Source organism: Canis lupus, chromosome 18 (assembly GCF_048164855.1).
Source record: "Canis lupus baileyi chromosome 18, mCanLup2.hap1, whole genome shotgun sequence".
In the NCBI taxonomy this organism is placed as follows: domain Eukaryota; kingdom Metazoa; phylum Chordata; class Mammalia; order Carnivora; family Canidae; genus Canis; species Canis lupus.
Genome location: NC_132855.1, coordinates 44422799 through 44446984, shown reverse-complemented (window position 1 = coordinate 44446984; position 24186 = coordinate 44422799). Strand labels below are relative to the sequence as shown.

The window sequence follows — 24186 nt, the reverse complement described above, 5'->3', positions numbered from 1 at the left end:
ATGGGATATACTAATTTAATCTATTTTCTGAATTCCATCTTGTTTGCCATCAATATGGGTATAATGCATTATTTTGTAAATTCCTTTTTTCTATATTTTCCCTTTACTCCTTTATTTTCAGATTTATTCATTTTAATTTTGTCTCTTCTGAATAGCATATTGCTAGACTGTCTTTTTTTTCCAATTTGAGAAGTTTCTATTAGTAGAGAAAGTTTGTTCATTTATGATTATTTTAATCAGTATGATTGATTTATATGTTTTATGTGATCAATATGTTGAAACTTAAGTTCTTATTTTATGAACCTAGACTTAACATGTTTTCTTTGTGTGCACCATCCCCAAGCTTTCACTTTTTTACTTTCATCCCCCTCTTTATTACACTGTGTTCTTCTATTCCTTTCTCCCTAATTTGTTTGGGGTATATCTAATTCATATTATTTTGTGATGACCTTTGAAGAGTTAAGAGACATACTAAAACATACGCCTTTGGAATTGCTTAGCCTCTGCAGTCTGTCCTGATCAATTCAAGAAGTCTCAGCCTGCCGTTGTTTCTTTTCCTCTAGTGCCCCTTGCTTCTCTGTGCTTTCCCATCACTTCAACTACACCTTATATTGAGATAATTCAGAGTTTTATATCTAGATTTATTTTCTCTAAGTAGCAAGATTGCAACTTTTTCATCCCACTGACAGACTATTTTGAGTATAGTGTTAGTGATACGGAATCATTTTCACTATTTATTTTGAAAATGTTGCTTGATTGTCTTTTTGCAGTCATTGTTGTCTGTGGAAGGAACTATTATGCTGATTGGATATTTTTTCCATTTAGATGCAACCTCTCCCTAAAGTTTTCTAGAACTGTCTTCAGACATTGAGCTTATCACTTTTCATATATGTCTGTTCTTCTATTCACTGCCCATTGAATATTTTACTTCATTGATTAGATACTTAATCCCTAAATCTCTAATTATTTCTTCTTAAGAGATGCAGTATCTTCTGAAATCTCTTTGAGGATACTGGTTATTTTTATTCAAAGTTATTCTTTGTGATGCCAACTCTCTTACCAGGATTTTGATTTATCTGCCCATTAAATTTTATACCTTTTTTCCCCCAGGTATTGACCCTCCTGAAATAATTTGTGATTTTTGATTATATACTTATTTTTGTATTTTGAGAATTGCTGTCAGCTTATTCTGTTTTCTGTAAATCATCTCTAGTGATTGTATGAGAGACACAGGGATTACAGTTTGGGAATAGGAGAATTGCCATCCTTTTTCTGGGCAGTGGCTAATTCAGTCCTTGCTCTGCCCTTCTGGCCTGAATACCTATGCTGTCAGCTGTGTTTCCAGTGCAGATGTCCCTGCAGTTTGTTTAGGGGGATGCTATGTGCTCAGCAGTGTTGATTAGTTTCACATTTACCTGGAGACTCCTGCTTTTTTTTTTTTAATCTGTAATAGTCTTCTACAGGTTGGGGCTTTCTGTTGCCCCAATCTTTTCTCTGAAGTTTTGATCCCTATTACTGTCTGTCTTTCAGAATTTCTAAAAATTTCTGATTAAATATTGGCATGCTTTTTTGTTTCCCATTCCTGTTTCTGATTTATTGTTTTTGAAAAATATCTTCCCAGTCATTATATGGCATTTTGGATGAGAGGGAGATAAGAAGCATGTGTTCAACTTGCCACGTTGGATCTTTATAAATGGTGGGAATCAGAACCATTGCCAGTATGTTATGTTTTTCATAAGTGATTAAGAACACATGCTCAAAAATAGTGTTTTATAAACTTCCTGCAAGAAGTTCTTTTCCTGAGCTTCTGATATTGATTAATTATGCAGTAACATAATCACTAGCAACTTTTTATAAATTATTTATGTATTTATAACTGAGATTGGATAATCCCTTGAGATGCTTTTAATTCCTTATATAATTATCATTTTCTGATACGTTTTGATATTACCCTTTTATAGTGAAATAATAGGTAACTTGCTCCACAGAGACAGTACTTCCCATTTCTTTCTGTCTGGTGAAAGTTGAGGCAGGAGCTAGGGACAGCAAGAGTGATGAGATTACTCACTTCTATCACTTTTATCGTCTTGTTGGGACGTACCATGTCTTTAGAAGAGTTACTTTGCTGCAGCTAAACCTTAAGGGTTGGTTTATAATATGTAAGATGGTTCCTTTTGTGTTAATGTAATGTCTGAGTGATACATCTTTGATTATTTGTTTGCATTATTGCTAAGAGGTATTGGAGGAGTACCTTTATTGACTGAATATTATACAGTAATTATTTACAACAGGGGTCATAGTAAATATTTTCAGTTTTATTGGCTGTATCATCTGCTGCAGTTGCAGTTCTGTTGTAGCTTGCAAGTCATAAGACGATATGGAAATGAACATGCATGAGTGTGTTCTAATAAACTTCATGGACACTAAATTTTAATTATATAATTTTCTCATGCTATGAAATTTTATTCTTCTTTTGACCATCCTTCCATTAAGAAAAAAGAACATTTTTTAAGTTTGTGGGATAAACAGATGATAGTTTAGATTAGCCAGCCCCTAATTTAGATTATATAATAATATGAAAAATATTCATAATATATTGAGTGGAGGGAAAAAAAAGTAGGTTAAAATCAGTATGTATAGTGTAATCCCATTTATGTACAAAGCTGGATAGCATGGGAAAAGAGATACGAAAATATTAATGGTGGTTCTTTCTTGATAGATAGATTATAGGTAAATTTAAACTTTCTACATCGTGTTTATTTGCATTTTCTGAGTTTTGTATCCTGGATAGTTATTATGTTGTTTTTTTAGAAGAAATACTCTTGTATCAGAAGAAAGTTATTTGGAGAGTAGCAGAATCTATACATTTTTAGCAAAATTGGCCTATTTATTGTTAGTTTGATACAATCTGTTTTGTTTACCCTCTGCTCCATTTTTAGCCGACAAGTCCCAAATTTGGAAAAGCTGACTCCTACGAAAAACTGGAAAAACTAGGGGAAGGATCTTATGCTACAGTATACAAAGGGAAAAGCAAGTAAGTTTATTTGGTTTTTAATATTTCACATTTAGAATATACCTATTCTCTTAATACTGATTATTAGTAATTAATAATGTTAATTTATTTAAATAATTCTCCTTTAATATACAGTAAATTTTCTTCTTTAAGTTTTTGTTATTGTTGTTTGAAGAAATGTAAGTCAGCAGAATTGGTTTTCCCTGCTAGCAAACAGTTTTGCAGACTTGTCCAATTTATCTTTTCTGTCCTACCATTGCCCCCAATACTGAGGCTATAACCCACAAATGAAAATTAGTTTACAGGTGAATGATATGATTAATTTCCTCTGGAGGTTTAATGTTTGCTTAAGAATAAGAGTCCTGATTTGACAAAGTCAAATATGTTGGCCATTCTTGTGTCTTTTACTCCATCTGACGAAATCACTAAATTAAAAAAAAAATGCAGACTTTTTCTTTTTTCCTACCTGTATACTTTGACATCATACTACATACATAGTCACATGGAGAGACAACCCTTCCCTCCTGTTGTCATTTTCCCCTCATGCTATCCTGGGGTCAGGCACAGGTTTTGGATTCTTGAAAAGCTTACCCCATATGTTTCTGATAGGCCTCCTCTCTCTCTCTCTTATTGATTAAGAGCACAGAGTTACTATATTCTGTGGCATGTAGAAATGTAATGCTATTTCTCAAATAATTGTAGGAAAAACAAGCCTTGTTTTACCATAATAACACTACCAAATAGAGTTGAAAAATAATTTTCTGAACCATCTTTGTTTTTGTCTCTCTTTTAAGTCGTTGTGGAAGATAGGAAATTCTAACCTAATTAATTACATAAAAACGTGTAGAGGAAAATTCTAAACACATAATTGGAAATTTTGACTGTTTAGGTAACCTTTGGCTTTTCTGGAACATAAACTTACACCTTTGCTTATGTTTTTTTTTTTTTTTTTTTAAGATTTTATTTATTCCTAGAGAGAGAGAGAGAGGGAGAGAGAGGGAGGCAGAGACACAGGCAGAAGGAGAAGTAGGCTCCATGCAGGGAGCCTGACTTGGGGCTTGATTCCGGGTCTCGATCCCGGCTGAAGGCGGTGCTAAACCACTGAGCCAACTGGGCTGCCCGCTTATGTTTTTTAAGAAGATGAAAAAATATTTCTGACAAAGGAAGATATGAAAGTAAGGATGTAGGAATAATATAAGTAAAAAAATGGTAGTAATAATTTTGAGAGTTTAAATATTTACCAAAAAAAAAATCTTTTTAAAAAATTTGAATGAAAAACATTATGGGGAATAAAAAAATCCAAACCAAATCTAGAGGGCTGCTAATGACTTAACTAGAATGCCTGAGCATTATAGAATATTGTTGAGCAAATTTCAGTAGAGGTTGTATGTGAAACTTTATGTTCTTTCCTAAAGAAAAATAGTTCTCTCTAATATACAAAAATTACTTGCACATTTAATGTTATAAGGATCAGTACACTGGATTAAGCAATTATTTTGTATAATGTTTGGTATATCCATTGTCTCTATAAGATAGTACCTATTATTATCACCTCCTTTTGACTAGGAATCCTAGTACTTGGAGCATTTTTGCCGCTGGTCCAAGTGCACACAGTTGGTTAGTGACAAAGCTTGTTTTTGGATCACGTCTCTCTGGTTTGCAGCCATTCTTTTCCTAACCATTACACAATACTGCTTCCACAGTATAAGGCCTTCCTTGGAAAGCCTTGGTCCTTGTTGAATATTCCAGATGGTTCTCACATATGCTCTGGCTTGTTGTAATCATGAATCAAACAGAAGCAAACATATTATTTCATTATAAGGAAACACACCAATTACTTTGAAGTGCCTTCCCAAAAAGATGGGCTCAGCTGATCGCCAAATGTGAGTTAATAACTCTATTAAATGTTTACCTATATGATTTATGTCAAAATCTTGGAGATAGTTGAAAAATCCTCTATTTATTATACTTGAATAAAAGAAAGTCTGCCTTTGAAGTATCTGCAATCTTTGAGGAGGACGGTTCTGGACAGTTAATACTCTTCACTCCAGTGGGCCTAAATGTATCTTGTCAGCATTTCTCAAGCAGTTTCAAGCTTGCTGGTCACATGTAGTATTTAATTTCCTCCAGCTGGAGATGAAAGCCATTGACCACTCACCTGCTTTAAGAGATGACAGGTTGCCTGTGTTTGCTTGCTTTAGGGTGGCAAGGTTAGGCCAGAGCAAAACAGTTACGTGACATCTAGCAAGGCTTGAGAGCTGAGTTTGTTTGATATGTTCCCTTGAAGTGCTGTAATTTAAATAGCCAGCTAAGTGTTGTGACCTCCATTCCAGGACTCCTCACTGGTCTCCCAGAAATGTCAGCGTCCCTGCCTCCATCTTTAAAGATTATCTTTAGCATCTTCTCCAAGAGCAGCTATCATAATCTTGTAGTAAAGTTGCCTGGAATTTACAGATCTCACTAATTTTTAGTTTGTGAGCTTTTTACAAATACACCTTGATTCACGTGTCAAGTTAGGATTTTGGCACGAACCTCATTGCACTACTTTGCTAGGGGCTGCCAAAGCAAAGTACCAGGGACCAGGCAGTTTAAACAGAACTTTATCTTTTCACAGTTCTGGAAGCTAGAAGTCTGAGACCGAGGTGTTGGCAGAGTTGGTTCCTTCTGAGGATTGGGTCTGTAGGGGAGAGAATCTGTTCCTTGCTTTTCTCTCCTAGCCTCTGTGGTGTCCTGGCAACCCTTAGCACTTCTGGCTTAGAGATGCGGCACATCAGTCTCTGCCTTCCTATTTACATGGTCTTCTCCCTGTGTGTGTCTGTATCCAAATGTTCCCTTTTTATTTATTTTTTTTTAAGATTTTTTTTTTTAAAGATTCTATTTATTTATTCATGAGAGACAGACACACACACACACACACACACACACACACACACACACGCAGAGACACAGGCAGAGGGAGAAGCAGGCTCCCTGGGGTCTCCAGGATCACGCCCTGGGCTGAAGCGGCGCTAAACTGCTGAGCCGCCCGGGCTGCCCAAAATGTTCCCTTTTTAGGACACTGGTCATATTGGATCAGGGCCTACCGGCCTGGCTTCATTTCAACTCCATTACCTCTGCTAGAGGCCCTATTTCCAAAGAACCTATGTTATATTCTGAGGTATTAGAGATTAGAACTTCAATATACCTTTTTTGGAGGACATAATTCAATCCATAACACTTAGACGTTCCAAACCTCAGTAATTTGGTGCACTGCATTCATGGCAGTGTTCTTCTTTTACTACTTATGCTATATATTGAGTCATCTTTTATTTCATGGTTCTTTAAGTAATACAAGCAAAAGAGTTCCCTCTTATCCCCCCCACCAAAAATGTTTGTGTACTTGTTGCTTTAGGTGTACTTGCTGGTAGCTATAGTTTAGAAACTTTAGAAGGAATAGAGAGTTTTTTTTATTACCTTGAATTCTCTTGAGTTTCTTATTCTTGTAGGGATACATAGGTTGGGAAGAAGTTGGCTGAGATTTCTATACTGTGTAGCCCCCTTGGTAAAGAGCTTGGTTCTAGTGGCACCTAGGTGCTCAGTCGATTAAATATCTGCCTTTGGCTCAGGTCGTGGTCCCAGGGTCCTGGGATGGAGCCTCGAGTTGGGTTTTGCTCTTAGCAGGGAGTCTGCGTCTCCCTCTCCTTCTGGTCCTCTCCCCCCACTTGTGCACTCTCTCTCTCTCTCTCTGTCTAAAATACATAAATAAAATATTTTTTTTTAAAAAAAGCTTGGTTCTAAAGAATATGGCTGTTACTCCAACCATGTCAACATATAATGCTCACAAACTTTTTAATTTTTTAATAAAAGCTTTGATCCCACATTTCATATTTGAGTAGATTAAAAAAAAACAGTGTTTTTCAGCTTACTTTGTGCTTACTTTGTGTATGTGTTTCAGTTTGAGGAAGGGAGGCAGTTTATCATCACTCTGACTACTAATCTCTATCCTAGTTTGGTTTCCTGATTATGTTGTCTCATTTAAATCTCTGTAGCATTTAATAGAAGATTAAAAACATTATGCATTGTGTAATACTTTGTATTTAAAAATATATAGTATTTAAAAATGTCTTTAATTAGTACCTCAAATTCATCTTTTTATCTTTCAGGGACTTGCCCAGGGACTTTTGTGCATTAAGAGACTTGTTAACATTTTTTTGAGTCTATTCAACTAATGATGAATGTTTATTATGTTGTTTTTATGCTCCTTTTTTTTTTAAAGATTATTTACATTATTTATTTGTTTGAGAGAGACCGAGAGAGAGAGAGAGAGAGAGAGAGAGAGTGACAGACATAGTAAAAGAAAGCACAAGCAGGAAGGAGAAGGAGAAGCAGACTCCCCTCTGAATAGGGAGCCTGACACAGGTCTCGAGGATCATGACTCAAGCTAAAGGCAGATACTTAACCCACTGAGCCACCTAGGTACCCTATGCCCTTTTTATATTGTAGATGAAGAGTCACATGGATATTCTGATCTCAGGAGACTTTACAATCTTGAAGGGAGATTGTCCATATACCTAAATAACTCAACATAAGTTAGAATGTAGTGTACTTGATATGAGCTAGAATGAAGTGAAAAAGGCCCAGGTAAGGGGTGGCTGGGTGGCTTACTGGTTGAGCATCTCCCTTTGGCTCAGTTCGTGATTCCAGGATCCTGGGATCCAGTCCCGCATTGAGCTCTCCACAAGGAGTCTGCTTATCTCTCGGTCTATGTCTCTGCCTTTCTGTGTCTCTCATGAATAAATAAAATCTTAAAAAAAAAAAAAAAAAGGTCCAGGTAAAATGGTATGGGGGTTTCAAAAGGAAGGAGGAGAGGATGATGTTGACTAAAGTATCTTAAATATGTTTCCTCTAGGAAATATCAACCAAACAGATCAAATCCACAGCCTTAAAAAGTTTTTTTTTTTTCTTAATTCCAGTTAGTTAACATACAATGTTATATTCATTTCAGGAGTACAGTATAGTGATTCAGCACGTTCATACATCATCCAGCGCTCATCATGACAAGTACCCTATCACCTATTTGACCCATCATCCCTCCCCCACCTTCCCTCTGGTAACCATCAATTTGTTCTCTATAATTAAGAGTCTGTTTCTTGATTTCTCTCTCTCTCTCTCTCTCTCTTTCTTTTTTCCCTTTGCTCATTTGTTTTGTAAATTCCACATGAGTGAAATCATTTGGTATTTGTCTTTCTCTGACTGACTTACTTTGCATAAAAAAGAATGAAATCTTGCCATTTGCAAAGACATGGATAGAACTAGAGAATGTAATGCAAAGCTTCATTGCTTTTAGTCAAGCCTCCCTCATCACTGTGTGTATTCATAGGAATCCTTGGGACTGTTGTCTTTTGGACGTGATCCCCAAACAAATATATTTTCACCCTTTGTTTTCAGACTGTCCACTAAATTTGTTAAAGACTAGGAGCCTTAAAGTAAAAGCAAACTGTTTCATTTTGATTATTGTGCAAATTTTGATTCAACCAAAAGTATTAGGTTTAAATGTTAAAGTGGAATTGGTTTTAAGCAATGTAATTTGGCAGGGTTAGTGGCCTGTTTATATGTGAGCACCCATGAATGCCTGGCTATGGTAGATAACAGCTATGACCACAGACAGCCACCTCCGACTTGAGATATGGTGGGACCACATGTTCCTCAGTGTACTGGGATCTGTCGGCAGAGCCTACTCAAGTCTCTCTGAGGTGTCTGAAGCCCTACCTTCCCCCAGAGCCCCCGCCCCATTTCTGCACCCTGCCACAAGTGCTGAGAAGTTATGAACCTTTCCTCTTGCCTGAAACAGAGTCCTCTCCTTTCTTTCCTACTTATCTAGTGAGGCTTGCAGATGCTCGCTTTTGATTTTCTCATACTTTGCATCATTTAGAGAAGGAAAAACCTGCTCTTTGTTCCATCTCTGGAATTAGAGTATTTGCCTTATTTAGAGCAAGTCATCCCACAGATGGTCCTGATTTCTGGTCATTTTTTCCTGCTTATCTTCAGTTTCTGTTGAGGTGATGGTGCCAAAGTCTTACTCCTGTGGGAGCCTGCTAACCAGAGAAGCCTGCCTGTGCTGGTTTGTGCCAGCCGTAAATTGTTATCTCAGAGGTCAATAAGAACAATGGAGGAATTTGCTCACTTTATGTAACATGAGATTTATGTGATTGAAAGTGCCAGTCTTCCTTTAGCATTTCATTCTGCCAATTTGTGCTGAATAATTGAACTTGAATTAAACGACCTCATAAATTGAGAGACTATGCCAAACCAAGACTGAACTATACTAAACACATTTCAAAGAGCTCTTCAAAGCCCTAGGAGAAATAGGGGGGAAGAAATGCTGTTAATTAAAACAAGCAGCAGCAAGAAGAAAGGCTATGGCAGTTAACCACCTTTTCAGAATCTGTGAGATTAAAGAGGTGCCTCTTACTGCTTGCCCTGAAGGTCAACTCCATTGAAACACTATCAAGAGGAGTTTGAAGAATTCTAAAAATCAGAAATCCCCAGATGGAAAACACTGGACTCTGGGTTCACTGAAGTTTCAATCTTAAGTGTTGACACCTGGACAGTCATGCTGCTTTCCAGCATCCTGAGAGGTTGCCTACCACAAAAGAGGCAAATCTGATTACATTTTATGAGCTCTGCTGCAGGATGCTCCTGAGGCCCAGTCTCTGTTTCTCATTAGGTCTGCTCTGATTTTCTTTTAGACTTTGGGTCCACAGGCTGAAGCTTATTATCACCAGTCGCATTAAAGATCAAGCCTGTATCCACACTATTAATCACAGGGTATGAAAATGGCATCATAGTATGATAATGCTATCGGTGTTAGCTTTGAAATTTAATGCACAAAATACAGCATTCTGATGTACAACAAGAGAAATTGGATGGAAAAAAAAAAGCTAATGGAGTAAATAAATGAGTTTACTCCTTGCAATTTTCAGATCCGGTGTTCCCTCTGTGTAGGTGAAAGTTGAAAAAACAGAATTCTTCTCTTTATCTAGGCCAAGGAGGATAATAGCCCACCCACCAAATCTGCTAATTTAAAAAACCCTAAACTCTATTCAAATTGCATTTTCAGCTCTGACTTCCTTTAGAGGAAGAATGCAAAGCATTGGAGTCTGGTTCATTGGTACAGCTGGTTTCATTTATCTTGCAGCAGATAAACAAACAATGCCTAATCTTTTTGACAAAAGAGACAATGAGGATATTCTTTAGGCAGGAAACATGATTTCAATTATTAGACTCAACTATGTAGGAATAACTTTTCTATTAGACAACATTTAAATGTATTGACCTCTGTTAGCTATTTTTATCACCAGAGTCCTTTGGTCATTTGATTAGGAGTCCCTCAAAAGAATCTGTGATATTTGCTATCTTCAGAATTGTGATTAAATATCAGATATGCCCAGCTGGTGAAAATGGAGGCATTTTTTTTTTCATTAGTGGAGGAATATTTTGAAAGAGTTAGTGTAGAATTTCCAATGATTGTAATGTCAGGGCTTCTTGGGTCTCTCTCTCTCATAGTTCAGTTTAAGTGGTTTTTGAGGAGGACAAGGGGAAAGATATTATGAGAAGATTGGTTTCATTTTAAAGCATACCCACATTCCTGGGTTGCTTCATTATTATTGTGATTCTTTTAGTTTCAACCAGGATGCTGGGGAAGTAGCATCTTTCCATTCTAAATCCATGGTTCTCAACTGGTTCTTGATATTGTTCCCTAGGAGATATTTGATATTTTTGGTTTTCACAACTTAGGGAGTGTTGGTGGTGTTACTGGCATCTAGAGGCCAGGGATGCTGTGAAACGTCCTACAAATGAATAGGACAGTCTCTCACAACAAAGAATCATTTGGCTCAAAGTGTCAATAGTGCCTAGGTCTGGAAGTCTTGCTCTAAACAAGGAATGCATAGAGACAGTTCACATTTTCATTTTCTTTCTTCTTTTTTCTTTTCTTTTCTTTTCTTTTTTTTTTAAAGATTTATTTATTTATTCATGATAGACATAGAGAGAGAGAAAGAGGCAGAGACACAGGAGGAGGGAGAAGCAGGCTCCATGCACTGGAAGCCCGACGTGGGATTCAATCCCGGGTCTCCAGGATCGCGCCCTGGGCCAAAGGCAGGCGCTAAACCGCTGAGCCACCCAGGGATCCCTTTTTTCTTTTTTTTTCTTTTTTTTTTTTTTTAGCTTTATTTATTTATGATAGTCACAGAGAGAGAGAGAAAGGCAGAGACATAGGCAGAGGGAGAAGCAGGCTCCATGCACCGGGAGCCCGATGTGGGATTCGATCCCGGGTCTCCAGGATCGCGCCCTGGGCCAAAGGCAGGCGCCAAACCGCTGCGCCACCCAGGGATCCCCATCTTTCTTTTCTTTTCTTTTCCTTTTTTTCTTTTCTTTTCTTTTCTTTTCTTTTCTTTTCTTTTCTTTTCTTTTCTTTCTTTTCTTTTTTTCTTTCTTTTCTTTTCTTTTCTTTTCTTTTCTTTTCTTTTCTTTTCTTTTCTTTCCTTTCTTTTCTTTTCTTTTCCTTTCTTTTCTTTTCTTTTCTCTTTCTTTCTTCTTGTCATGTCTAGTTAAAAGAGCTCCTTCCTTTAGAGACATTTACCAAGACCATAGTGTTCTGTGTACTAGGCCAGGAGATGGATATGTAATGGTGAGCAGAACTAAATTTTTCTTCTCATGGAGCTTATCATCTAGTGAGGGAAAGAAAAACTAATCAAGCCAGCAGACATATCTGTAATTTAAATTGCATAAAAGAAAAGAGAGCTGTGAGAAAGAAGAGAGTGGTGGGTTATATATATTTATGTGAGAAGGGTGAGCAATAAGCATGCTTTAGATGGATGGATAGATAGTGGCAGCCTTGCTGAGGAGGGGACACTTATTCTTAGATCCAAAAGAGGTGTGACCAGCCAAGTAAAGTGCAGGGACAAGACTGCTTCTGGCCAGACCCCAAGGAAGGCTTGTGTGTTCTACAGAGTCAGAGAGCCTGATGTGAACAATGGGTATATTCAGGAGAGATTGCTATGAATTGAGTTTTGAGAAATCTGCAAGGCCTTGAGGATCATGTTAGGAATATTTCGCTTACATATGACTGCAAAATGAACTACCCTGAAACTTAGAGACTTAAAACTATAGCTATCATTTATTTTACTCATGAATCTGCAATTGGAGAAGGGTGGGAAAAGTTTGTTTCTTCTCTGTGCAGTATCATTTTGTGCAGCTTCACTAAGATATGAGGGATCCATTGCCAGTATGGCTTATATGGCTGGCAAGTTGGTGCTGGCTGTTCCCATAGCTTGGGCTTTCTTATAGCATGGTGACTGGGTTCTCTGAATGAACATCCTAAAACATAGGAAGTGAGACTTCTGGCTGCAGCTCTGATATGTAAAGAGCTTGGAGGCTTATGCTTCCATCCTTTCAAAGAGGAAAGGTAAGGTGAACTGAACATGAAAAGCTTCGGATCAGTTCATCAGAGAATGGAGGCCACAGGGCAAACCACTGTACTAAACTCTATAGAGATAGACCTATCTAGTTAGACATACCTCACATCTTCTCACCAGTAGCACAAGCTGCTGGAGCCATAAACTGGAAAGGATACTTAAATGGTAATTTTTGTGAGTTCCTGGAGATGGGGTGTAGTCTAGCAGGAGAGAGTGAAAACTCCTGGCAGCCATAGTCTTAGGGAGGCCCCCACACTTTTTTGGGCTTTGCCTCCAGAAGCCCCACAGGGTTCTCACAGTAAAGATTATGGAAAAATCCCCTTGTGGCTCTGGCAAGGGAAGAGGAAAAATAATCATCATAAAATGCATCCAGAGTGTTCTTCATCACAGAAGCCTGCTCTGCAGGGAAAAGTCTTTACTAGAGCCTATCCTAGCTGATGGAAGGGAGTTTCTCCCACCCGGACTCTCTCCAGCCTTTCTGTCTCACATAAGTGGGAGAAACCATACTCAATAATGGTCAGTGCCTCAAGGAAGTAGATTGGGGACACTGCAGTCAGGGAAGGAAGTAGGGAGTTGAAAGGAAAAGAAAAAAGCTATTCTACTGGAGAAACACTTGTGAAGGTCACATCCCGTGATGCAGGCTTGCTAAATGAATTCAGACTCACTCAGAAGATTTGACAATGTTCACACTCCCTCATACCTTACCATCATGCCGACAGGACTCCATTTTAATAGCAGTAGATTATAGATGCGAGAGTTGGAAGACACAGGCTCTCTGTGAGGAGGAGTACTGACTGAAGTGTGTAGTCAGGAGGAGACACACATAGGAATGCTGGAATAATTTGAAGCCTCCAGTCCCTGCAGTTACAACAGACAGTAAACACAGCCAGATTAACATAAATCCTTAGGTTTGGTTTTCAACACAAAATGTAAGGCTTTCCGAAAGATTAGAAAAAAAATACAGCCTGAAAAGACAAAGTAGTTATCACAGCTAGATTTGGATATGGCACCGACGTTGGAATCATCAGATAGGGAATTTAAAATAGCTGTGATTAATATATTAAGGGCTTAAATGGAAAAAGACAAAAAGCAAGAAAAGATGGGTAATATAAACAGAGAAATGAGAAAAGAAAGAATCTAAGGAAGAATCAAAAGAGAATTTTAAGAAAACACTAACAGAAATGAAAGATGCTTTTGATATGCTTCTTCAGCACAGCCAAAGAAAGGGTCAAAGAGCCTGAATATAGGTCAATGAAAAAACCCTTTTACACTGAAAAGCAAAGAGGAAGAATAAAGATAAAAGCATCTGAGAACTATGGGATAATATCAAAAATTGTAACATATGCATAATTGGAATACCAGCAGAAGAAAGAATCAAGCAGAGGTATTTGAAGTAAAAGTGGCAGAAGACTTTCCAAAATTTATGGCAGGTACCAAAACACAGATCCATGAGGCTCAGAGCATACCAAGTATATATTTATGTGTAAACAAACCTGAAAAACAAAAATAAAAATCCCCTACACCTAGGCATATCATATTCAAGCTGCAGAGAAACAGAGACAAAGAGAAAATCTTAAATGAAGCTAGAGGAAAAAATACTTTACACACAGAGGAAAAAGACTAAGAATTACAGCAGACTTCTCATCGGATACCATGAAGGCAAGAAGAGAGTGGAGTGAAATCCTTAAGGTAGTTTTAAAAATCAGCAACTTTAAAAAAAGAAAAAATCAGCAACTTAGAATTCTATATCCAGTAAATATCTTTCAAAGGTGGAATGGAAATAAAAACTTTCTCAAAAAAAATCTGAGGGAATTCATTGGCAGTAGACTTGTCTTATGAGAAATTTTAGAAGTACTTTAAGCAAAATGAAAATGATACAGGTTAGAGACTGAGATCTCTATAAAGAAGAGTGAAAAGGAATAAAGAAGAGTAAAAAATCTTTTATTTTCATCTTAGATGAACTAGAAATGCACTATTTAAAGCAATGATAGTAATAATGTATTGGGAGATAATAACATCTGGATAAGTGAAATGAGTGATAGCAGCTGCATGAGGGGTGGATGAGGATGATTGCAATGGAGAACTCTGTTAGAAGGCACTCTGCTACACAGGAGTTGAGGCAGTGTTGTTTGAAACTAGACTTAGGTTGGGATCCCTGGGTGGCGCAGCGGTTTGGCGCCTGCCTTTGGCCCAGGGCGCGATCCTGGAGACCCGGGATCGAGTCCCACATCGGGCTCCCGGTGCATGGAGCCTGCTTCTCCCTCTGCCTGTGTCTCTGCCCCCCCCCCCTCTCTCTCTGTGACTATTGTAAATAAATAAAAATTAAAAAAAAAAAAAGGGAGACAAATCTTAAGAGACTATTAAAAAAAAAAAAAGAAACTAGACTTAGGTTAGTTAGAAATGTACAGTGTAAGCTCTAGGACAACCACTCTGAAGATTTAAAAAGTATAAATGATATACAAAGAGGATAAAATAGAATCATATAAAATGCTCAATTAAAATCGGAGGAGGCAGAGAAAGAGGGAGCAAAAGAGGGACAAATACAATAAAAAGAAAACAATTACAAACAGGATAAATATTAATATACCTATGTCCAAATCACTTAAAATGTAATTAGTCTAAATGCACTAAGTAAAAGAGATTGTCCCTGTGGATAAAAAACAAGATCCAACTCCGCATTGCTTACAAGAAGCCTACCTTAAATAAAAAGACTTGGATTAAAAGCAAATTGACAGAGAGAAAATATGCCATACTAACACTATTTAAAAGAATACTGGAGTAGTTACATTAATTTCAGACTAAGCAGACACTTCTGGAGACTCAGAAGCCCTTTAGGATAAAGAAGGGGCATCACATAGTGATAGAGGTATTAATGTTGTGTTAATGTTGTACAACATAACACATAAGAATCCTAAAAGTGTATGCACCTAACAATAGAGTGTCAAACTCTGGGAGGCAAAAGCTTATAGAACTGAAAGGAGAAATGGACAGATCCACTCTTCTAGTTAGACACTGCAACACCCTTCTGTCAGTAACTGATGGATCAAGCAGGCAAACAGATCAGTAAGGAATAGATGACTGAAACAACGCTACCAAGACACAGTAAGTGGAAGCTGCCAACATTTTTAAGGTCCGTGCCCAGAACTGGCACAGCATCACTTTCACCTGCTTTATTGATCAGGTGTTCCAAGAGACCAGATTCAAGAGGAGAAAACATAGATGGTACCTCTCAATGACGAATGTCAGAGAATTTTGGGGCTGTGTTTTAATACCTCACATTACAGTTTGGATTTCATTTTAGTGTAGAATTATGTCTTCACTCTCATATTTGCACAGAGTTTTTTCAGTCATCTTTTCTATATATTCACTATATATTCTATATATTCACTGATGCCACTTTGGATTAACCTAAGTTTTAGGTATGTTCCTGAGAACGAGGACCTAGTCTGGTGTTTGGGATCTCATATAGAGGGCACCTTATGTGCTGGTTGGCCTAAGACAATCCTGGTTTCTGCTTATTGTCTTTGTATTATTAATAGTGTTTCTTTTCACTAATTCTGTGTTTGTACTATACAATGTCTCCATTTGAGTGATAAAATATACAATCACCTTACTCTTTAGTACTTTATTCCTCTAGAGACCTGATAAAGCATTTTGACAAAACCCAAAAGTTGTTTAAAGTGCTTTATTATGGAATTCAACTGAGTATTTAGAAGCATTAATTTCAGTGAACCTTTGGGAGCTTTTTAAAAATTGTTTATGATTGTCATTAAACCTCTAATAAAGATTTTTCAATTGATTTAAAAAGTTTCATGACTGATTAATGACCTTTAGGTATAGCACATTCTCTCAGATAGCAAGGTATGGAGTCTAGAGGTCATGATTTTTGTGGAATAGAAACTGATCGGTCTAAAATTCAAATGACCTACCTAGATTCCTTACTGCTCATAATATAAATGATAGGCTCAGAGTAATTCAAGATAGTAGAAATGCTGGAAATTTGAAAAAGGTATTAATGAGTAAGCTGGAACTTGGGTGAAATCAGGTGCTATTAGTGCTCAAAGGGTCGATGAGTTTTAGTCAGGTCCTTATGGATTATTTAGCATTGATGCATACAAGAGGAGTATATCATAACATTAGGAGGAATTATAACTGTGGGGAGATGGCAAGTACTTGAAAAATCTAGAACTATAAACTGCATAAAGTTATCAAGTACAAGATTTGGATTGTAGACATTGTTGATTTGAGATGATTTTTGAGGAATATGACATCTGGTAGGCCAAGATCAGAAAGGAACGCTTTGGAGAAAGGAGTGGGGCGTGATCTGATTCTTTCCTTAAGTGTGTTTGGGTTTCCTGGGAAGTTCAACTTGAGACTCTTGTTTGTCACCTCATAATGAAATGGAGAGTGATATCTACCTTTGTCAGTAGAATCTGAAAATGGAAGAGTTAATATGTGCCAAGTGACTTTTATGCAGTAACATATCTGAGCTTAAAAAAAAAAACTCGAAACAGAAAAGAAATTTAAAGATTTTAGGTATGAGATATTTTTCATAGATAATGGTTGATAATCAAGCAGATATGTGCACTCTTCCTTCTGGAGTTCAAGGAAACAAACACATAGTTCCCCATATAAACAAATTTTTGAAAATTTGAAAGATAATTCTATCTCTAGGTCAAAATGGTCTCTTTGGAATTGCTGTATTTTTAACGGTCTCTCTTTTCAGGGATTTAAATCAATGATCCTGCAGATTCACCAGCATTGTCTGAACTGAGGGAAAACTATAAGCACTAGGAACTTCGGTGAATAGTTGAAAGCCCTGTTGTAACTCAACAGAGAATAAGATGGAAGTCCTTCCTTATTGGCCTGATGCGTGAGACAGGAGTGAATTCTGAAGCATCTGAGCAGTCAGTACAGGTACAGACAGACAAAAAAGCCTCCCAAGGAAGCTGAAAAGCAACCAAAGGCTTTTGTTGTGTGTGATCAAACCCCTGAGGAGTAGAGGGTTACTGAGATACTGAGAAGCCAAATAAATGGTACTAACTAGGCTGATTGAGGATCCCACAGGAAGCTGAATTCCTAAGGGGAAGGCAATGGACTGAGCTAAATGGAGTGACGGTTTTGTGGGAGATTTTTGTTTGGATTGTTGTTGTTGTCATCATCGTCTGCTTTACGTCCCTTGGAAAGTTTAGTGTTAAGCTCTGGAGAGTTAAGGGCACCTGGGACTGTGCCTAAAGTAAAGTATGGAGGATTATTAAATTAAAGTAGAATGAGGCTCATCTCTGTGTCAAATAGAAGGGGTGGAATAATCGAACACCAGTAGTTAGAGTAGGACAAAAGAAGAACCAACGGATTTGAGAGGAGGTGCCTAGAAAACCAGCCCAATGCCAGAGGCACAGAGTTCCGGGGACGTGTGTCACGTGGGGGTGATAATGTCAAATATTCAGCGAGGTCCTGAAAATAATCCATTAAATTTGCTATTAGGATGTTTTTTCTTTAGTTTGTGTAGGGGCCTGGGGGAGGGTGGGTAGAGACCCACCTGCTCTGGGTTGAAGAGAGAAAGAGGGAAGATCAAGGCTGAAATGCATGGAATGAGGCAACAAAGGAAAGAGGAAAGGACAAAAATATTCTTTGTCTTTTTCATTTTAAACCAGACAGGAAAGAATCCATTATGTATATAGATTATGATGCAGACATCAGTAAAAAGAGAGAGAGAGAGAGAGAGAGAGAGAGAGAGAGAGAGAGAGAGAAGATGACTAAGGAAACACTTGGAAGTGTATTCTTTTTTTTTTTTTTTAAGATTTATTTATTTATTCATGAAAAAGAGAGAAAGAGGGAGAGAGAGAGAGGGGGGCAGAGACAGGCAGACACATAGACAGAGGGAGAAGAGGGTTCCATGCAGGGAGCCCGATGTGGGACTTGATCCTGGGACTCTGGGATCATGCCCTGAGCCAAAGGCAGATGCTCAACTGCTGAGCCACCCAGGCGTCCCAAAGTGTATTCTTTTTTTTTTTTTTTTTTAAGATTTTATTTATTCATGAGACACACACACACACACACACACACACACACACACAGGCAGAGAGACAGAGAGGCAGAGACACAGGCAGAGGGAGAAGCAAGCTCCATGCAGGGAGCCTGACGTGAGACTCGATCCCGGGTCTACAGGATCACACCCTGGGCTGAAGGCAGCGCTATACCGCTGAGCTACCTGGGCTGCCCCCTAAAGTGTATTTTTTTTTTAAATATTTTATTTATTTATTCATGAGTGACAGAGAGACAGAGAGAATGGCAGAGACATAGGCAGCGGGAGAAGCAGGCTCCATGCAGCGAGCCTGATGTAGGACTCGATCCTGGAACTCCGGGATCATGCCCCGGGCCGAAGGCAGTCACTCAACCACTGAGCCACCCAGGGATTCCCCCAAAGTGTATTCTTGATGAGGAAATTTGAAGAACTCGATTTTCTCTGTTGCTTAAACTTTATTCCATGTCTTGGATAATGGGTCTCTCTACATGTGCTAATAATATGCAAATCTGAAATAGTTGTTTTATTGCCAGTTTCACCTCATTTGGGACATGGATCCTGTAAGAGTAACATTCTTCTATTTTTATTTGTGTTCTCTAAAAATTTAAATACATCATTGAACTTTGTAGCATGTGGGTTTCTTAGCATGGCCCCTTTTCTTCATTGATACTAGTTGTGATCTTTTAATGACATTCTCTATTTCTGTACGTCTTCTCTCTCTCTCAGTACTACCTTTCTTTTTGTAATTTAGGAGCATAAAATAAAGCTAAGAGTATGGGTATGGGACACTGGGCTAAGCTTCATTTTGTCACCTGCGAAAATAGAGCAAATATTAGAATTGATTTCATACAGCTATGAAGAATACATGTGAATTAATGCATTTGGAATGTTTAGAACATGTCTTGAATATGGTACATGTAAGTGAATGTCAGCTATTACTTTTTTCTGTTTCTTTTTTTTTTTTTTTAAAAGATTTTATTTATTTATTCATGATAGTCACAGAGAGACAGAGAGGCAGAGACACAGGTAGAGGGAGAAGCAGGCTCCATGCAGGGAGCCCGACATGGGATTCGATCCGGGGTCTCCAGGATCGCGCCCTGGGCCAAAGGCAGGCGCCAAACCGCTGCGCCACCCAGGGATCCCTTCTTTGTTTCTTATAACAATTCTGGGAGGATTTTGAAATGAGGTGATGTCTCCCATTTTACAGATGTAGAAACAGAGGCCTAAAAGTCTGAGTAACTTGCCCACAGTCAGCTACGTGGCAGAGCCAGGACTCAGACCTAGTCAGTCCACCTCTAGAGCAGAGTTCTTAATTTTTTTATCTCCTTTTTTTTTTGACTTACTTTATTTTGAAAGAACTTAAAATCTGTGCCTACTCTCCCCTTTTATTAATGATTAGCTCTAGGGTACGTGGCCAGTTTCTCCCATGATTCTTAAGCTTCCCCCTGTGCCTCTTGTGGTTCTCATTAGTCATGTATCATCCATATTCTCCACCATTCTAGGCAATCTCTGGTGACAGTGTAGTCTCCCCCCGCACACCCCCAATCCCCATACGTCACCCTGCTGATCTGTGGCTTTCCATGTAGAAGGGGCTACAGGAAATAGAGCACTCAACTGCTTCCCTTTTCCTTCCTTTATTTTTTATTTTTTTTTAAATAAAAATTTATTTTTTATTGGTGTTCAATTTGCAAACAGACAGAATAACACCCAGTGCTCATGTTGTCAAGTGGCCCCTCAGTGCCTGTCACCCATTCACCCCCACCCCCCGCCCTCCTCCCCTTCCACCACCCCTAGTTCGTTTCCCAGAGTTAGGAGTCTTTATGTTCTGTCTCCCTTTCTGATATTTCCTACCCATTTCTTCTCCTTTCCCTTCTATTACTTTTCACTATTATTTATATTCCCCAAATGAATGAGAACATATAATGTTTGTCCTCAGATTGACTTATTTCACTCAGCATAATACCCTCCAGTTCCATCCACGTCGAAGCAAATGGTGGGTATTTGTCATTTCTAATGGCTGAGTAATATTCCATTGTATACATAAACCACGTCTTCTTTATCCATTCATCTTTTGATGGACACCGAGGCTCCTTCCACAGTTTGGCTATTGTGGACATTGCTGCTAGAAACATCGGGGTGCAGGTGTCCTGGCGTTTCATTGCATCTGCATCTTTGGGGTAAATCCCCAGTAGTGCAATTGCTGGGTCATAGGGCAGGTCTATTTTTAACTCTTTGAGGAACCTCCAAAAAGTTTTCCAGAGTGGCAGTACCAGTTCACATTCCCATCAACAGTGCAAGAGGGTTCCCCTTTCTCCACATCCTCTCCAACATTTGTGGTTTCCCATCTTGTTAATTTTCCCCATTCTCACTGGTGTGAGGTGGTATCTCATTGTGGTTTTGATTTGTATTTCCCTGATGGCAAGTGATGCAGAGCATTTTCTCATGTGCGTGTTGGCCATGTCTATGTCTTCCTCTGTGAGATTTCTGTTCATGTCTTTTGCCCATTTCATGATTGGATTGTTTGTTTCTTTCGTGTTAAGTTTAAGAAGTTCTTTATAGATCTTGGAAACTAGCCCTTTATCTGATACATCATTTGCAAATATCTTCTCCCATTCTGTAGGTTGTCTTTTAGTTTTGTTGACTGTGTCCTTTGCTGTGCAAAAGCTTCTTATCTTGATGAAGTCCCAATAGTTCATTTTTGCTTTTGTTTCTTTTGCCTTTGTGGATGTATCTTGCAAGAAGTTACTGTGGCTGAGTTCAAAAAGGGTGTTGCCTGTGTTCTCCTCTAGGATTTTGATGGAATCTTGTCTCACATTTAGATCTTTCATCCATTTTGAGTTTATCTTTGTGTATGGTGAAAGAGAGTGGTCTAGTTTCATTCTTCTGCATGTGGAATCCAATTTTCCCAGCACCATTGATTGAAGAGGCTGTCTTTTTTCCAGTGGATAGTCTTTTCTCCTTTATCGAATATTAGTTGACCATAAAGTTGAGGGTCCACTTCTGGATTCTCTATTCTGTTCCATTGATCTATGTGTCTGTTTTTGTGCCAGTACCACACTGTCTTGATGACCACAGCTTTGTAGTACAACCTGAAATCTGGCATTGTGATGCCCCCAGCAATGGTTTTCTTTTTTAAAATTCCCCTGGCTATTCGGGGTCTTTTCTGATTCCACACAAATCTTAAAATAATTTGTTCTAATTCTCTGAAGAAAGTCCATGGTATTTTGATAGGGATTGAATTAAACGTGTAAATTGCTCTGGGTAACATTGACATTTTAACAATATTAATTCTGCCAATCCATGAGCATGGAATATTTTTCCATCTCTTTGTGTCTTCCTCAATTTCTTTCAGAAGTGTTCTATAGTTTTTATAGAGTATAGATCCTTTACCTCTTTGGTTAGGTTTATTTCTAGGTATCTTATGCTTTTGGGTGCAATTGTAAATGGGATTGACTCCTTAATTTCTCTTTCCTTAGTCTCACTGTTAGTGTATAGAAATGCCACTGACTTCTGGGCATTGATTTTGTATCCTGCCACACTGCCAAATTGCTGTATGAGTTCTAGCAATCTTGGGGTGGAGGCTTTTGGGTTTTCTATGTACAGTATCATGTCATCGGTGAAGAGGGAGAGTTTGACTTCTTCTTTGCCAATTTGAATGCCTTTAATGTCTTTTTGTTGTCTGATTGCTGAGGCTAGGACTTCCAGTACTATGTTGAATAGCAGTGGTGAGAGTGGACATCCCTGTCTTGTTCCTGATCTTAGGGGAAAGGCTCCCAGTGCTTCCCCATTGAGAATGATATTTGCTGTGGGCTTTTCATAGTGGCTTTTAAGATGTCGAGGAATGTTCCCTCTGTCCCTACACTCTGAAGAGTTTTGATCAGGAATGGATGCTGTATTTTGTCAAATGCTTTCTCTGCATCTAATGAGAGGATCATATGGTTCTTGGTTTTTCTCTTGCTGATATGATGAATCACATTGATTGTTTTACGAGTGTTGAACCACCCTTGTGTCCCGGGAATAAATCCTACTTGGTCATGGTGAATAATTAATGTACTTAATTATTGTTAAGTACTGTTGGATCCTATTGGCTAGTATCTTGTTGAGAATTTTTGCATCCATGTTCATCAGGGATATTGGCCTATAATTCTCCTTTTTGATGGGGTCTTTGTCTGGTTTTGGAATTAAGGTGATGCTGGCCTCATAGAACGAATTTGGAAGTACTCCATCTCTTTCTATCTTTCCAAACAGCTTTAGGAGAATAGGTATGGTTTCTTCTTAAAATGTTTGATAGAATTACCCAGGGAAGCCATCTGGCCCTGGACTTTTGTGTCTTGGGAGGTTTTTGATGACTGCTTCAATTTCCTCCCTGGTTATTGGCGTGTTCAGGTTTTCTGTTTCTTCCTGTTCCAGTTTTGGTAGTTTGTGGCTTTCCAGAAATGCATCCATTTCTTCTAGATTGCCTAATTTACTGGTATATAGCTGTTCATAATATGTTTTTAAAATCGTTTGTATTTCCTTGGTGTTGGTAGTGATCTCTCCTTCTCATTCATGATTTTGTTAATTTGAGTCTTCTTTCTCTTCTTTTTAATAAGGCTGGCTAATGGTTTATCTATCTTATTAATTTTTTCAAAGAACCAACTCCTGGTTTTGTTGATCTGTTCCACCGTTCTTTTCTCGATTTCGTTGAGTTCTGCTCAAATCTTTATTAACTCTCTTCTTCTGCTGGGTGTAGGATCTATTTGCTGTTTTTTTTTTTTTTTTTTTTTTCTAGCTCCTTTAGGTGTAAGGTTAGCTTTTGTATTTGAGTTCTTTCCAGTTTTTGGATGGATGCTTGTATTGCATTGTATTTCCCCCTCGGGACTGCTTTTGCTGCATCCCAAAGATTTTGAACGGTTGTATCTTCATTCTCATTAGTTTCCATGAATCTTTTTAATTCTTCCTTAATTTCCTGGTTGACCCTTTCATCTTTTAGCAGGATGGTCCTTAACCTCCACGTGTTTGAAGTCCTTCCACACTTCTTGTTGTGATTTAGTTCTAATTTCAAGGCATTATGATCTGAGAATATGCAGGGGATGATCCCAGTCTTTTGGTATTTGTTCAGACCCGATTTGTGACCCAGTATGTGGTCTATTCTGGAGAAAGTTCCATGTGCACTTGAGAGGAATGTGTATTCAGTTGAGTTTGGATGTAAAGTTCTGTAGATATCTGTGAAATCCATCTGGTCCAGTGTATCATTTAAAGCTCTCGTTTCTTTGGAGATGGTGTGTTTAGAAGACCTATCGAGTGTAGAAAGCGCTAGATTGAAGTCACCAAGTATAAGTGTATTATTATCTATGTTTGACTTTATTAATTGTTTGATATATTTGGCAGCTCCCACATTCGGGGCATATATATTGAGGATTGTTAAGTCCTCTTGTTGGATAGATCCTTTAAGTATGATATCATGTCCCTCATCTCTCACTACAGTCTTCGGGGTAAATTTTAGTTTATCTGATATAAGGATGGCTACCCCTGCCTTCTTTTGAGGACCATTTGAATGGAAATTGTTCTCCAACCTTTTATTTTCAGGCTGTAGGTGTCCTTCTGTCTTAAATGAGTCTCTTGTAGACAGCAAATAGATGGGTCCTGCTTTTTTATCCAGTCTGAAATCCTGAGCCTTTTGATGGGGTCATTAAGCCCGTTCACGTTCAGAG

At 38.2% G+C, this 24186-nt stretch overlaps 1 protein-coding gene across 9 annotated transcripts in view; it reads left to right on the top strand.

Annotated features, from left to right (window-relative positions):
• CDK14 (cyclin dependent kinase 14) overlaps nt 1-24186 on the top strand; it is a 721193-nt gene that overhangs the window by 299450 nt on the left and 397557 nt on the right. For all 9 annotated transcript variants that reach the window (XM_072784251.1, XM_072784250.1, XM_072784245.1 and 6 more), the window contains one exon: nt 2940-3034. In XM_072784251.1, the coding sequence (XP_072640352.1) occupies nt 2940-3034 (95 nt within the window). The remainder of the gene's footprint in view (nt 1-2939; nt 3035-24186) is intronic.